This window comes from Chiloscyllium punctatum, chromosome 10, assembly GCF_047496795.1.
Source record: "Chiloscyllium punctatum isolate Juve2018m chromosome 10, sChiPun1.3, whole genome shotgun sequence".
Lineage (NCBI taxonomy): Eukaryota > Metazoa > Chordata > Chondrichthyes > Orectolobiformes > Hemiscylliidae > Chiloscyllium > Chiloscyllium punctatum.
Window position 1 is genome coordinate 42,798,065 of NC_092748.1, and position 15,938 is coordinate 42,814,002.

Here is a 15,938-nt window from a genome sequence, read left to right on the forward strand (position 1 = left end):
CAGGTCAGGCAGCATCCAAGGAACAGGAGAATCGACGTTTCGGGCATTCTTCTGTTCCTTGGAACGTCGATTCTCCTGTTCCTTGGATGCTGCCTGACCTGCTGTGCTTTTCCAGCAACACATTTTCAGCTCTAATCTCCAGCATCCGCAGTCCTCACTTTCTCCAACAAGAGTCCAGAGACAATATGTCCCTCTGAGTGAAGGGTAAGGCTGGTAGGTGTAGGGAATGTTGGATGACTGGAGAAATCGAGGTTTTAGTCAAGAAAAAAAGAAAGAAGCATATGTCAGGTATTGAGTGAATCTCTAGAAGAGTATAAAGGCAGCAGGGATATACTTAAGAAGAAAATCAGCAGGGCAAAAAGGGGACATGAAATAGCCTTGGCAAATAGGGTTAAGGAGATTCCAAAGGGATTCTACAAATACATAAAGGACAAAAGGGTAACTAAGGACAGAACAGGGCCCCTTAAAGATTAAAAAGCCTGCCTACATGTGCAACCGCAGAAGATAGATGAGATACTAAACATATGACATCAGTGGTGGGCAAGTTGTTGGAGGAAATGCTCAGGGACAGGATTTACATGTGTTTGGAAAGGCAAGGACTGACAAGAGACAGTTAAAATGTCTGTGCATGGGAAATCCTGGCTCACTAACTTGACTGAAGTTTTTTGAAGTAGTAACGAAAAGGACTGATGAGGGCAGAGTGGTGGATGGGATCCATATGGACTTCAGTAAGGTGTTTGACAAGGTTCCTCATGATAGACTGGTTAGCAAGGTTAGATCACACGGAATGCAGAGACAACTAGCTATTTGGATACAGAACTGGCTTGAAGGTAGAAGACAGAAGGTGGTGGTGGAGGGTTGTTTTTCTGATTGGAGATCTGTGACTAGTGATGTGCCACAAGAATCGACGCTGTGTCCACTGCTTTTCCTCATTGATATAAATGACTTGACTATGAACATGGGAGGTATGGTAAGTTTGTAGATGACACTAAAGTTGGAGGTGTAGTGGACAGCGAAGGTCTCTCAGAGTACAATAGAATCTTGATCAGATGGGCCTATCGGCTGAAGATTTGCAGATGGAGTTTAATTTAGATAAATGTGAGGTGCTGTATTTTGTAAAGGCAAATCAGGGCAGGACTTATACACTTAATGGTAAGGCCTTAGAGAGTGTTGCTGAACAAAGAGACCTTGGAGTGCAGATTCATAGTTCCTTAAAAGTGGAGTCGCAGGTAAATGGGATAGTGAAGAAGGCGTTTGGCATTTTGTATGCTTGCCTTTATTGGTAACTGCATTGAGTATAGAAGTTGGGAGGCCTTGTTGCAGCCATACAGGATATTGGTTAAACCACTTTTGTAGTATTGTGAGCAATTCTGGTCTCTCCTACAGAAGGATGTTGTGGAACTTGGAAAGGTTCAGAAAAGATGAACAAGGATGTTGCCAGAGTTGGAGGGTTTGAGCTACAGGGAGAAGCTAAATAGGCTGGAGCTGTTTTCCATGGTGTATCAGAGGCTGAGGGGCAACCTTACAAAGCATGGATTGGGTCAATAGTCAAAGTCGTTTCCCTGAGTAGGTGAGTCCAAAACTAGAAGACATAGATTTAAACTGAGAGGGGAAAGATATTAAATGGACCTATGGGGCAGCTTATTCAAGCAGAGAGTGGTGCATGTGGAGAATGAGTTGCCAGAGGAAGTGGTAGAGGCTGTACGATTATAACATTTAAAAGGCATCTGGATAGGTACATGAATAGGAAGCTTTTTGAAGGATATGGGCAAAATGCTGGCAAGTGGGACTAGATTAATTTTGGATAACTGGTCAGCATGGACAAGTTGAACTGAAGGGTCTGTTTCCGTGCTGTACATCTCTATGACTCTAAGTGAGGCAGGTAAGAGGACCCACAGCGCAGGAACGTCAGCCTTTGCAATAATTCAACAGGTTTGAGGCTGTCACCTAGTTTGGATGAGTGTGAAAGCTGCAGGGTGGATGAATTAATTGGCCATGCACATTTGTAAGGGAAGCTATTCAAGAGAGTATGGTGGTGCAGCAGCGGCAGCAGCAGGGCGGGGTGGTGGTTTTGTAAAGAAAGAAGACAGTGATAGTAAGGGAACGGTATAGTGAAGGGGATTGACAGTGGTCTCTGCAGCAAAGAGTGATAGTCCAGATGGCTGTTCTGTTTGTACGTTGTCAGGATTTAGGATATTTCTTTTTGACGAGAGAAGAATTTGTCACGGGACTGAGTAAAATCCAGTCATCGCTGTCCATGTTGGTTCCAACTACATAGGTAGAACTAGGTAAAAGGTTCTGGCGAGGGAATATGGAGAAGTTAGGCATTAAATTAGAAAGCTAAATCTAAAAGGAATAACCACCCGAATTACTCACTGAGACACATGCAAGTTGGGATAGGATGAATAATACTAGAGAAATGAATGTGCGACTTGAGTGGGAGAAATGGAAAGTTCATGGAGCTCTAATTTGAGTACTGAGAAACGTGTAATCTAGACTGCTGGGATGATCTTAATCTTAATCTCTGCTGGGACTCCAGTTCTCAGATGCTGTATGTTTAAAGAAACAGAGTTTTCTTTAATCTTAACAATGTGGTTGGTGAAGTGTGAGGTGCTGAGGGATTAAGGTAAATGTAACAAATCAAGGGAGAGAGTTGAGGGAGGAGAGTGAAATACTAACATGGAAAATGAGAGTCAGGGAATTGCAGGATGAGATGGAGAGGAAAAAAGAAATCTGCTGCTAAAACTAGGTGTTACCAAAACATAACAAAAAACTTCTGATTCTGAATTAGTGTAGCATCCGTTAAAAAGTAAATGAATCGATCGTGCACTTTGAAATGAATAAATGTGCTCTGAAAGTCTTTATGGAGACATATCTGCAGGATGACAAGGGTTGGGGTTGAATATTGAGAAGTACAGGACAATCAAGAATAGGAAGCTAGGTAAAAGAAGTGGGGCAGCACGCCCGAGATAGTATTCATAGATTCACACAGCATAGTAAAGACCCTTTGGTCCATTGAGTCTGCACCGACATAACTATCACTAAAAGTGTGCTAATTCCAATTTCCTGCACTTGTCCCATATCCTTGAATGCTATGATATTTGAAGTACTCATCCAAATATTTCTTAAAAGGTCATAAGGTTTTCAGCCTCAGCTACCTTCTCAGGCTGTGCATTCCAGATTCTCATCACCCACTGAGTGAAACTTTTTTTTCCCAAATCCCCTCTTAACCTCCTGCCCCCTATCCTAAAACTATGCCCTCTCATAATTGACCCCTGAACCACAGGAAGCAGCTGCTCTCTATCCACCCTGACCATACTCTTTTAATCTTATACTCCTCAATCATGTCCCCCCTAAAGAAAACAATCCAAGGCTATCTAATCGCTGCTTACAGCTCAATTTCTCCATCTCAGGCAACATTGTGTTGAACCTCCTCTGTACCCCTTCTAGTCTATCACATCCTTCCTGCAGTGAGGTGACCAGAACTGCATACAATACCCCAGTTGCAGCCTGACCAATGCTCTCTGTACAACTCCAACATTACCTCCTCCTTCTTATACTCTATGGCATGACTGATGAAAACAACTATGCTATTCAGGTACTCTGACGACATTAGGGATCTGTGAATAATTACCCCAAACTCCCTCTGTTCCTCGAAACAACCAAGTGTCCTGCTATTCATTAAATACTCCCTCATCGTGTTTCTCCTCCAAGAGTGCATCACATTACACTTATCAAGATTAAATACTAGCTGCCAGTGGTTTGTCTATCTGACCAACCCATCTATATCTTCTTGTAAGCTACAACTATATTCTTTGCTATTAACAGTCTACCAAGCTTGGTATTATCTGCAAATTTGCTTAACATTCCCCCAACATTTTCAATTAATAAGAGTGCCAGTACTGATCCTTGGGGTACACCACTGGACACTGGCCTCCAGTCATTAAAACAGCCTTTTATTACACTTTGCATCCTATTACTAAGCCAGTTTCTGCTTCCCATAGCAGTCTGGGATTTAATTCATCCAGGCCAGGAGACTTGTCTATTTTTAAACCTGACAAAGCCGCCAATACTTCTCCATTTCCTATGTCAAACTGTGCAAGTTCTTCACAGTCCCTTTTTCCTGAATTCTGTACCTATTTTCCCCTTGTCCAGAGTGAAGACTGATGATAAGTATTCATTCAACTGCCTTCCAATATCCTGCAGCTTCACACACATGTTGCCCCCTTAGTCCCTAATGGCCCTACTTTTTCCCTGGTTAACCACTTGAATGTATTTATAAAATACCTTAGGATTCTCCCTAATCCTGTTGGCAATAGCCTTTTTCATAATCCCACTGGTGCAATAGTTAGAGGTGATCCTGGTTTAGTAGATAATGATATGCAATCAGTTTGGATGGAGATCAGGGTAGTAGGGGAAAGAAGTCACTAGTGGAAATGATCTACAGGCAACTATGATGGAGCAAGAAGTACACAACCAGAAATGTTGGGTGTTTATGATAAAGAGACAGCAACAATTATGTGTGATTTTAATCTGCATATAAACAGAAAAAGAATCATATTATACAGTCAGAGTCATGCAGCATAGAAACAGACTCTTTGGTCCAACCAGACGAAAATGAGGACTGCAGATGCTGGAGATCAGAGCCAAGGTTAGAGTGGTGCTGGAAAAGCACAGGAGGTCAGGCAACATCCGAGGAGCAGGAAAATTGACATTTCGGACAGGTCTGTATTGAGTCTTCAACATTTTACAATTTATAGCAATGATTTAGCTGAGGGGATCAAAGGTAACATAACAAGGAAGCAGTGGGCAAAAACCTGACACATGGAGTATTGTATGGAAAAATGTAGAATTGATCATTTTGGCAGGAAGAATTAAAAATAAAACAGTATTATTTAAGTAGAGAATGAGTACAGAGTCCAAGGTGCAGGAAAGACCTAGATGTTCTAGTGCATGAGTCACAAAAGGTTGGTTTATGGGCACAAGAGTTTAAAACTATTGGAATGCTTCTCTTTATCACAAGAAGAATTGAACATAAAAATAAGGCTCCAAATTGTGTTCAGAAGAACAGTCACGGGACCTGAAACATTAACTCTGCTTTCCCTCCATGGATGCTGCCAGAACTGCTGAGTTTCTCCAGCAATTTCTGTTTTTGTTTCAGATTTCCAGCATTCACAGTTCTTAGTTTTGTATAAAAACAAGGTTGTAACACTTCAATTATGGTATCATCATACCTCAAATACTATGTGCGCCTTTGGCATCTTTCTTTAAGGAAGGACACAAATACTTTGGAGATGGTTCAGGGGAGGATTACTACGTTGATACTTGGATTATGTCAGTTGTCTTAGGAGGAAATGTTGGAAGGACAGATCAAGCTTGTTCCCACTGGACTTTAGAAGTTGTGTGAAGTATATAAGATCCTAAATGATCTTCACAAAGTGGAAATTATGTTTATGTTTATGTGGATCAATCTAGAGTCAAGTCACTGTTTTAAAAATACGGGATGCCCCTTTAGAATAGAGATGAGGCGAATTGTTTCCCTTGAGGATTTGTACAACTTTTGAATGCATGTACCTAAGGAGGTGATAGAAGTGGTGTCATTGAATACTACTAAGGGGGAGATGGGTTATCAGGATAGATGGGAACATGGGACTCAGAATACAAATAGTTCAGTGGAGCAGGTCTGAAGTGCAGAATGGCCAACTTCTGCTCTTAATTTGTATGCTCAATAGTCCTTTACAACAGCCTGCCAAGACATGATGGGACGAACAGTCTCTTTCCATGCAGTACTGTTCTAGATTTCTTTAATCCCTTCCCCAGTCCTGTAAAGGTTTATTTGTGAGTATGCAAGAACCGATTCAGTGAGCTCCCCAAGTAGCCTGCCTAAAATCAGGAACAAATGCTGGGAAATCACAGGTAATATACACATATCCTTTAATATGGCAGAAACAATTCAATATCCATCTCTTCATTTTCTAGAGAAGGATGTACTAAGTATTCCCCCTGCAGCAAAAGTGCTGCTAACTGAAATTTTACAATATATATACAGTAATGGGCTTGGGGAAGAAAGTAAGAGGCAGTGCAGGAAAGGTTAACTCGATTGGGATGACAGGGTCGTCCTATAATGATAGGCTGACTAAACTGTGTTACATTCTCTTGAGGTTAAAATGTAAATTTTAATAAAATTCTGAAAGGGACTTGACAGGGTAAATTGTCTCTCCTCACCATGGAATCCAGAACATCAGGGCACAATCTCAGGATAAGGATTTAAAACAGAGAGGAGAAATTTCTTCAGAGAATTGTGAATGTTTGCAAGTCTCTACTCCCCAGAGTGAATGCTAGGCCGTTTGAATATATTCAAGGCTGAGATCAATAGATTTTTGGTCTACTGGGGAATCAAGTAATGAGAGATTAAATGGGAAAGTGGAGATGAAGCAGTGGTGGTTGCACTGAATGACAGAGCAGGCAGGAGGCAGGAGTTTATTCTTGCTCTTATTTCTGATATACTTCTACATTCTTATTCTTCAACTCTCAGTTAAGTGTATCACAGGGAAACTGCCTGTAATATATTAAGTCTTACAGCAGATGAGATGGCAATTAGGGTAGTCGCATGTTCCTCCAGCAGAATGTGGGAGCTCAAAGAGACTTTTATTTTCTCTGATAACTACAGCTGCAGTAAGTGCATCCAGCTGCAGCTCCTGGGAGGCCATGTTAGGGGCTGGATGCACTCAGGATTATCCGAGATGCTGACCACTTCATAGATACGAGTTTTAGTGAGGTAGACACTAAGGTGCAGGCAAAGAGTAGCTGTGTGATCACCAGGAGAGGCAAAAGGAGTAGGTAGAGAGTGCAGGAATCCCCTTAGGCCAATCCTCTCGAAAACAGTTTGGATACTGTTGGGGGGGGGAATCACCATTCAGGGGAACACAGCAGCAACCAGGTTGGTGGTACTACGACTGGCTCTGGGGCACAGCAGGAAAAGGTAAAGTTAAACAGGGCCTTAGTGAGAGGACACTCAATAGTTAGGGGGGCAAACAGGAAATTCTGTGGCCGCAAACGGGAATCCAAGATGATGTGCTGCCTTCCGGGTGCCAGGGTCCAGGATATCTCGGAGTGGCTACAGAACATTCGGGGGAGGGGGAGCAACTAGAAGTCATTGTGCACGTTGGCACAAATAACATAGGTAAAAATAGAGATGAGGTCCTGTAGAGTGATTATAGAGAGCTAGGAAAAATGTTAAAACGAGGACCCTGTCGGTGGTAATCTCTGGATTACTTCCAATGCCACGTGCTAGTGACGGTAAGAACAGGAGGAAATGGCAGATGAATGCATGGATAAAGAATTGGTGCAGGGAGCAGGGATTCAGATTGTTAGATCATTGAGATCTTTTCTGGGGTAAAGGTGACCTGTTCAAGAAGGACGGGTTACATCTGAACTGGAGGGGGACCAATATCTTGGTGGCCAGGTTTGCTATTGCTGCAAGGGAAGATTTAAACTAGATTGGCAGGGGAATGGAACCCTCATCAGCAGGGAGGCAAGTCCGAGGCTGGAAGGAGATACAGTAATCAGAAATAGTAAAGTGAAGACAGGTCAGGCTGGAACATGACCAGTAGCAAGGAATGCCTGTTGTGTTAAACTGCATCTGTTTCAATGCAAGAGGGCTGACAGGTAAGGCAGATGAACTCAGGGCGTGGATAGGTACATGGAACTGCGATATTATTGCCATTACAGGAACATGGCTAAGGGAAAGACAGGACTGGCAGTTTAATGTACCAGGGTACAGATGCTTTAGGTGGCACAGAGGTTGTGGCATTTTTGATCAAGGCGAGTATCACAGCAGTAATCAGAGATGAAATAACTGAAGAATCAATCAGTGAGGCTTTATGGGTGGAGCTAAGAAATAAGAAGGGGATGGAGACATTACTTGGCTGTTCCATAGGCCCTCAAAATAGTCAACAGGAATTAGAGGAACAAATATGGGAGATTGGGGAAACTTGCAAAAGTAATTGAGTCATAATAGGGGATTTTAATTTTCTTAACATAGATTGGGGGTGCCAGAGCACTAAGGGCTTAAATGGGGTGGAATTTGTGAAGTGCATTCAGGTAAGTTTCCTGAAGCAGTAAATCGAGGGTCCTACTCGGGAAGGGGCAAAACTCGACCTATTCTTGGGAAATAGGCAGGACGGGTGACAGAAGCGACAGTGTGGAGCACCTTGGGACCAGTGACCATAGTTTTATTAATTTTAAAATAATCATGGAGAGGGACAAAACTGCAAAACTGGTCCACAGGTTCAAGTTCTACAACTTGAGCAAGGTGAATTGTGATGGAATAAGACAGGAGCTTGCAACGGTTCATTGGAGTAGTTTGTTCACAGGCAAAGGTACCTCCGGAAAGTGGGAAGCCTTTAAAAGTGAGGCAGCTTGAGCTCAAAGTCTATATAGTCCTGTGACAGTGAAAGCCAAGGTTGACAAGAATGGGGAACTCTGGATGACAAGAAACACTGAGGTTTTAACCAGAAAAAAGGATGTATGGCACAGGTATAGGCAGCTGGGATCAAAGGAATCCCTGGAGGTATATAGGGGATACAGGAATTTACTGAAGAAGGAAATCAGGAGAGTGAAAAGGCAGCACAAAATAGCCTTGGCTGAGAAGATTAGGGTGAATCCCAAGAGATTCTCTAAGTATATTAAAAGAAAAATAACTAGAGACAGAATAGGACCACTCGAAGATCAAAGTGAACATATGTGTAGAACCGCAGGAGATGGGCAAGGTCCTCAATGAATATTTCTCCTCTGTGTTTACCGTGGAAAAAGACATGAAGACTTAGGAACTTGGGGATGTTAGTGGTAATATCTTGGGGACAGTCCATATCACAGTAGAGATGTTGGATGTATGAAGGTGGATGAATCTCCTGGTCCTGACCAGATATATCCAAGAACACTGCAAGAGGTTACAGAAGAAATTGCGAGGGCTTTGCCTGATACTTCTCCATCATCATTAGCCATGGGTGAGGTCTCAGAAGACTGGGGACAATGAATGCTGTGCCTTTGTTCAAGAAGGGCTGCAAAGAAAAATCTGGGAACTATAGACCAGTAAGCCTAACAACTGTATTAGGTAAATTACTTGAGAAGATTCTGAGATAAGATAATATATGCATTTGGAAAGACAGGGTTTGATTAGGAATAGTCAGCATGGCTTTGTGCGTAGAAGATCGTGCCTCACAAATTTGTTAGAGTTCTTTGATGAAGTGACAAGGAAGGTTGATGAGGGCATAGCGGTAGACATAATCCATATGGATTTCAGTAAGGCCTTTGATAAGGTTCCACATGGTAGGCTGCTCTGTAAGTTAGATCGTATGGAATCCAGGGGGAGGTGGCAAATTGGATACACAACTGCCAGCAGTAGTGATTGAGGGGGGTACGTTAACAACATTTAAAAGACATTTGGACAAATACGTAAAAACAACATCCTTAATAATGATTGTCAAACTAACAAACAATCTCTTACCTCAGCTACAGAACAGATAGAACCCAATGCTTCACCACGAAATCCATATGTTTCTAGGGCTTCCAAGTCCTCATGATGACTAATCAATTGGCTTGATGGTAAAAAGCAGAGGGTACTTGTGGTAGGATGCTTGTTGGAATGGAGGCCTGTACCTAGTGGAGTGCCTCGGGGTCAGTGCTGGGCCCAATGCGGCTTGTTATCAATATCAGTGATTCGGATCAGGAGGTTCAAGGCATGATTACTAAGTTTACAGGTGAAACTAAAATAGAAGGGTACCATGGACAGTGAGGAAGGTTGTCAGATATTGCAGCAGGACCCTGGTCAGCTGGGGAAGTAGTCCCAGAAATGGCAAAATATGTAATATAGATAAGTGTGAGGTCTTGAATTTTGGAAAGTCAAGTCAAGGTAGGGATTTCATGGTGAATGGTAGAGCCTTAAGGAGTGTAGTGGAACAGAAGGACCTTGGAGTTCAGGTGCATAGTTCTCTGAAAGTGGAGTTACAGGTAGGCAGGACAGTGAAGAAGGCTTTGAAACACTGGCCTTCATCAGTCAGGGCATTGAGTATAGAAGTTCAGAAGTTATGTTGCAATTGTACAGGATGTTGGCGAGGTCGCACTTGGGGTATTGTGTTCAGTTTTGGTCACCTTGCTATAGGAAGGATGTTATTAAAATGGAAAGAATGCACAAAAGGTTTACAAGGATGTTGCCTGGACTCAAGGGTCTGAGTTACATGGAGAGGTTGCGACAAGCTAGAAGTGTTTTCTTTAGAGCATAGGAGACTAAGCGGGTGTGGGGGGTGTGGGGTGGGGAAGCAGGGGGAAAAGGGAACCTTATAGAAGTGGATAAGATCATGAGTGGCATCGTGGGCGGCATGGTGGCACAGTGGTTAGCACTGCTGCCTCACAGCGCCAGAGACCCGGGTTCAATTCCCGCCTCAGGCGACTCTCTGTGTGGAGTTTGCACATTCTCCCCGTGTCTGCGTGGGTTTCCTCCGGGTGCTCCGGTTTCCTCCCACAGTCCAAAGATGTGCAGGTCAGGTGAATTGGCCATGCTAAATTGCCTGTAGTGTTAGGTAAGGGGTAGATGTAGATGTAGGGGTATGGGTGGGTTGCGCTTCGGCGGGGCGGTGTGGACTTGTTGGCCGAAGGGCCTGTTTCCACACTGTAAGTAATCTAATCTAATTTAATCTAATCTAATAGGGTGAGTGCAGTCTTTTTCCCAGGGTTGGGGAATTGAGGACCAGACGGCATCAGTTTAAGGTTAAAGGGGAAAGAATAAAAGGAAACCTGAGAGGCAACTTTTTAACACAAATGGGTGGTATGCATATGGAATGAGCTGCCAGCAGTAGTGATTGAGGGGGGTACGTTAACAACATTTAAAAGGCATTTGGACAAATACGTAAATACAACATCCTTAATAATGATTGTCAAACTAACAAACAATCTCTTACCTCAGCTACAGAACAGATAGAACCCAATGCTTCACCACGAAATCCATATGTTTCTAGGGCTTCCAAGTCCTCATGATGACTAATCTTAGATGTGTAGTGTTTGATTCCCATGACAGGTGTGTCAACAGATTTGATTCCATCACCATTGTCCCGTACTTCTATCCTATCAAGCCCACTATTTTCCTGATTCATATATGAAGAAATGGTAATAAAATGGTTCTTTTAGATTCATTATAACCTGAAATTAACTGCATTGTGAATACATGCAAAAGAACCTTAAAATGCATCAATAGACCAAGTTATAAAATAATAATTAATCAAACAGCTTACTGAATAAATAGTTGATGTTTTTACATTGCAAGCAGAATGCATCTTGTGAAGATTCAATACAATGAATTATGATTCAATACTAGAATCATAACGTTCAGCACATATATCCCATTTTGCATTTTTGTGTATTTGGGAGACACAGAGGGCAATAAGTGTTTGCAATAATCCATTGCAGGAACAATGAAAGCAGAAAATGAAATACATTTTACGAAGGTGATGGATAAATGTTTAGTGGACAGAACTACTGAATAATAGAGGTGACAAAACGTCTATGTTCTTTGAGACTATTCAACTAATTGAAGAAGTTTGCTTCATGTATATTCCTACTTTTACTTTACTTGGGGATTATCTGGGAATCAGAGGGGATAGATAGTTCAAATTTGCAAATTGAAGAATTCCAATATGCTTGATTAGCCTGAGCACATGACAAATTTATACAATTTTTTTGTGAAATTTCCACAATTTGTTCTTTATCCTACCCAGGAATTAGCATGCTTAATGGATAGGTGAGTTCCAAGACTCCATCATCTAACAGACAAGGGAAACATGGCTCCAAGCTGCAATTATGGTGCACCATGCAGAAAATCCTAAAAACAATAGGGTTGAGAGCAGTAGCACGGCAACCCATACTGTGTGATGATAACTGGTTCAGCAAGATACAACTTCAGAGCATCAGATTTTTAAGATAAATTTTCGATTGTGCAAAAAGGCTAAAAGACATTTGTGGATCAAAGATTCAGCTCACAAGACATATTCATTTATTATAATATTTTAATGCAAACTATTGAATATTAGGATATTTAATTTGTTGAATGATACCATTGAAAGGATGTGGACTGTCATTGTACGAAATTATCAAACTCACATGGTAACTAATATTTACCTGTGAGAATTTTGCTTTCACTGGTGTCACATGCTAATGTGAAGGATTGTGCAGATGACATTGAAGTACTGAAGTTAATTGAGTGTATATCGAACCTTTCAAAGTAAAATTTGCAAATTTCTTACAAGTGGAGTCGTGCTGGTAACTAATTAAAACCCAAATTCAACAACAGGTTTTCAACTTATGTCAACAATAAGTATCTCCAATTTTTAGAAATTTCCCCAATTTCCCCAATTGAAAATGGAGATAACATTTTCAGTGAACCTTCTCTAATAAAGCTAACAATCAAATATTAGAATTTTCAGTTATTTTAACCTACAGGAATGGACTTCTCCATAAATTTGTCAATGATCTCCAAATTCAGGGTAATGCATTCATTACTGATAACCTATTAAATATATTGGTGCAATTCCTACCAATCATAAATATTTTTCAAATAACAATAGATCAAATGATTTGGATCAGCACTTTTCAATCACTTTCAATTCCAAACCACATAGAACATGATTATTGTCTATGAATGAGTCTTGATTTAGAAAATAAAAATAATGTTACTTACTAATTTGACTTCAATGCTCGTTGCATTAGCATCCAAGGCATTTTCCACAAGTTCCTTCACTACACTAACAACAGAGGAAATTGTTTGAGAGCTTGAAAGAAGTCGAATGGTGTCCGGTGGTAACTGTTGCATGATAGTTTCACTTAACCAATTCAAGCCTGTAACAAGATATATTGCTTAAAAGAAAATACAGGCTTGTTCCAATTCTCAATAGAAAATGGACAAAACCTACGTCATAAATGTTCTAAACACATTTTATACCAAAACTTTATTTCCACAAATACTTGTATCATAAAGATGTTTTGATATATGACTCCTACTGCAACTGCAGCAATCCACAGCTCACCATACAGCTACATTACAATGGTTGTTGGAGAATTTATTATTCTCTTTTTTGCATCAGATTGGTAGTAGTTTTGTTTGCCATTCATTGCTGTTAGCAGAATAAATCATGTCTGAACAAAAAATATACTCTGCTCACCAATGGTCTCTAGTCATAGACTAGAAGGAATTTAGAGCAAGATACAGACAATAGAGGCATAAATACACATTTACATGCTGCAATTATCTAAAGTGTATCAATAAACTACAATCCCTTCTCAGTTGTGGAGTGACAAACATTATAAATGAGTGCTTTTTTCCATAATTGGTAGCAGTGGCAGGAGGAAAAACTGGATGATACAGATTTATAACAAACAAAAAAAAAGCAAAGGCAATACAAGGAGAAATATTTTTCACATAAGGTGTGATTTGGAATACACTGGTAGTGCAAGCAGATTTAATAGCAACTTTCAAGAGAATCGGACATACATTCAAAAAGGAATTTTAAAAAATGTACGGCCAAGAAGAAAGAGAATGGGACCATATGGATAACTCCTTCATCTAACCAGCACCAACAGTAATCTTAATGGCCTCATTCTGTGTTGTATGTTTCTAATTTGTTACTGGGTTACTGAAACTATTTAACTGCTTTTAAAAACAAATATTTTCTCCCTATTTGATACCTCCCTTAAAAGCCTGAACAAGTAACTTGTAATTTGGCGTAAACCTTCTTTGAACAGGCATTTCACACAGTCTAGATCATTAAATGACAAGGACATAATAAATGTCAACCACATGATCATAACACCTCCTCCTCCAAGTATGTTATCTACTTGATGTTGCTCATTTATTTCCATATTACTACCTTGTTTCTCTGTACAATTGTTCACAACAGAGCTCACTTCCACCATCAATTCTAGTTCTGAGAATTCATACCATAACTAATTATAACTACTGTAAATTTTGGCTAAGTGGATACATAACTTTCCCTTGATGCTTTTTTGACCAAAGCTATAATTTTTCACTTGCAAAACATATTTTAAAATATTTAATGATGCTAACACACCATCAATTCTTTTTTACCTACCATTAGATATTACTTCAAATCAGTAAATATTTCAAGGATTTATTTTATGAAATATTCAGTTTTTGAACAGATTATGCATGGTGTTTTTAAATTGAAAATGTGCAAATACAAATTGCAACTCATAAATTTGACTCTTCTCTGAATATGCTGAAAATAATTAGAGTAAATTAAAATAAAACTATTTCACCCATGTCAGAATAGGGATCTGTTAAACATCTGAGTTGCAGCTTAATGTGCAAAGTCTTAGATCATCCACTTTAGATCAGTGAAGTTTGTTTTAGAATAATTTGTCAATCAATAGCAGCTAGGAATGATCCATGGTAGCCAGGCAAAAGGCTAGAAGACCACAGCAAGCCAGGTAGCATCAGTTGGTGGAGAAGTCGACGTTTCGTGTGTAACCCTTCTTCAGGACTGGGGGTGGGGTTAGTGTAGGGGGAGCTGCAGATAGAGAGGCTGGCAGGGGCGGGGTGAGGGTGAGGTGGGGATAAGTGAAGACAGGCAAAGAGTACGAACTGGTTAGTGAATGGGAGGAATGAATGCAGTTGGTAGCAGGGAGGAGTGGAAGGGAGGGGGAAAAAGGCTAGGAAGGGAGTCGGGGGTAGGAAGGGAGGTTACCAGGAATGGTCCATGAGTATAGAAATTCAGAGGACCAAGCTTGTCCTAAATATCACCAAAGCATTATTCAAGACCATTAGATAGTTTTTTTTTAATTGGTGCACTGTTTTTGGAAAGGATAATTAAATACAAAACTATAAGATCCTTTTTACCCAGGGACAGGTGAAATGCTGTTACAGGAAGGAAAACTGTTATTTTAAGTAGGACTTTTAAAAAAAAATTCTTACTCTTTATAACCCATGCAATAAAGACAATGTAGGCAGGTTACCTACAGGAAGATTCTTCAGATTATTTTTCCCACAGTATGTAAGCTGCACTGCAGAAAGACATGACAGCTATTTCTGTCAATACAATAATTTTTGTTAAACCAAAAACTTAAAGCAATTAGAGAAGTTATATTTGAGGAATCACTTAAAATGAAAGATATAATCACAATTACTTTGTTACACGAAGTTACTTAGCTCCTGCGGACCTGTGCAAGTCAATGGGCAGCAAGAGTCCACCACTAGCCCCGGCTCCTTTCAATTTATTTTGCTCCAGATCAGGTGCTGTCCTGCTCTTGGAGGTACTTCGCCAGATCTTCCTTAGGGCCCTATCTTCTTTTTCCATTGACGGCATCCATGCTACTGCCACTCTGGTCAGGAATACATTCAGGAAACAAAAATATGTGTCATGCCTGTTTCAGTTGTCTTGTTACTACTTTGGTGATGTTGTCTCCCCAATTGATGATGAAGATCTTACACAGTCAACAATGATGAAAGATGTCCAGCATACATGATATCTTTGTCATTTTCTTCTATGTTTTGCTGGCATAGATTACAGCTGGTACCACAATGGACATAGAGCGTCATAGCTTCCTGGCTGACCATGACATTGGCTACCTCAACTACATGAAGGAACTGGAGGGCTGATATTGCTTCACCACTTCTTGTATGAATCTCTATTTCATGGGAAATGGTCAACATCCTCGGTATTCTGTTAATCAGTGTTGATTGGGGTAGGGGGTCTTATTGCTTAGTCATCACTGTCTTAAGCCTTCTTACACTAATGCATACACCAACCTAAATATCAATATTCTCAAGACTAATGGTCACAGCTTGGAGTGTATGCAATGCTTGGTCCAGCAGAGAGAAATCATCAACTTGCTGTGTTGCAACAGGATGTCGAAGTCTGCACCCGCCATCT

At 40.7% G+C, this 15,938-nt stretch overlaps 1 protein-coding gene across 5 annotated transcripts in view; it reads right to left on the bottom strand.

Annotated features, from left to right (window-relative positions):
* The window catches only part of pms1 (PMS1 homolog 1, mismatch repair system component), a 106,269-nt gene that overhangs the window by 75,045 nt on the left and 15,286 nt on the right, over positions 1–15,938 (bottom strand). For 4 of the 5 annotated variants that reach the window (XM_072578995.1, XM_072578994.1, XM_072578997.1 and 1 more), the window contains exons 2-3: positions 12,731–12,888; positions 10,959–11,141 (exon numbers count right to left, since the gene is read on the bottom strand). In XM_072578995.1, the coding sequence (XP_072435096.1) occupies positions 10,959–11,141; positions 12,731–12,862 (315 nt within the window). In that variant the 5' untranslated portion in view covers positions 12,863–12,888. Of the gene's footprint in view, positions 1–9,508; positions 9,591–10,958; positions 11,142–12,730; positions 12,889–15,938 lie in introns of those variants that run through there. The other variant, XM_072578996.1, reaches the window with a different exon arrangement.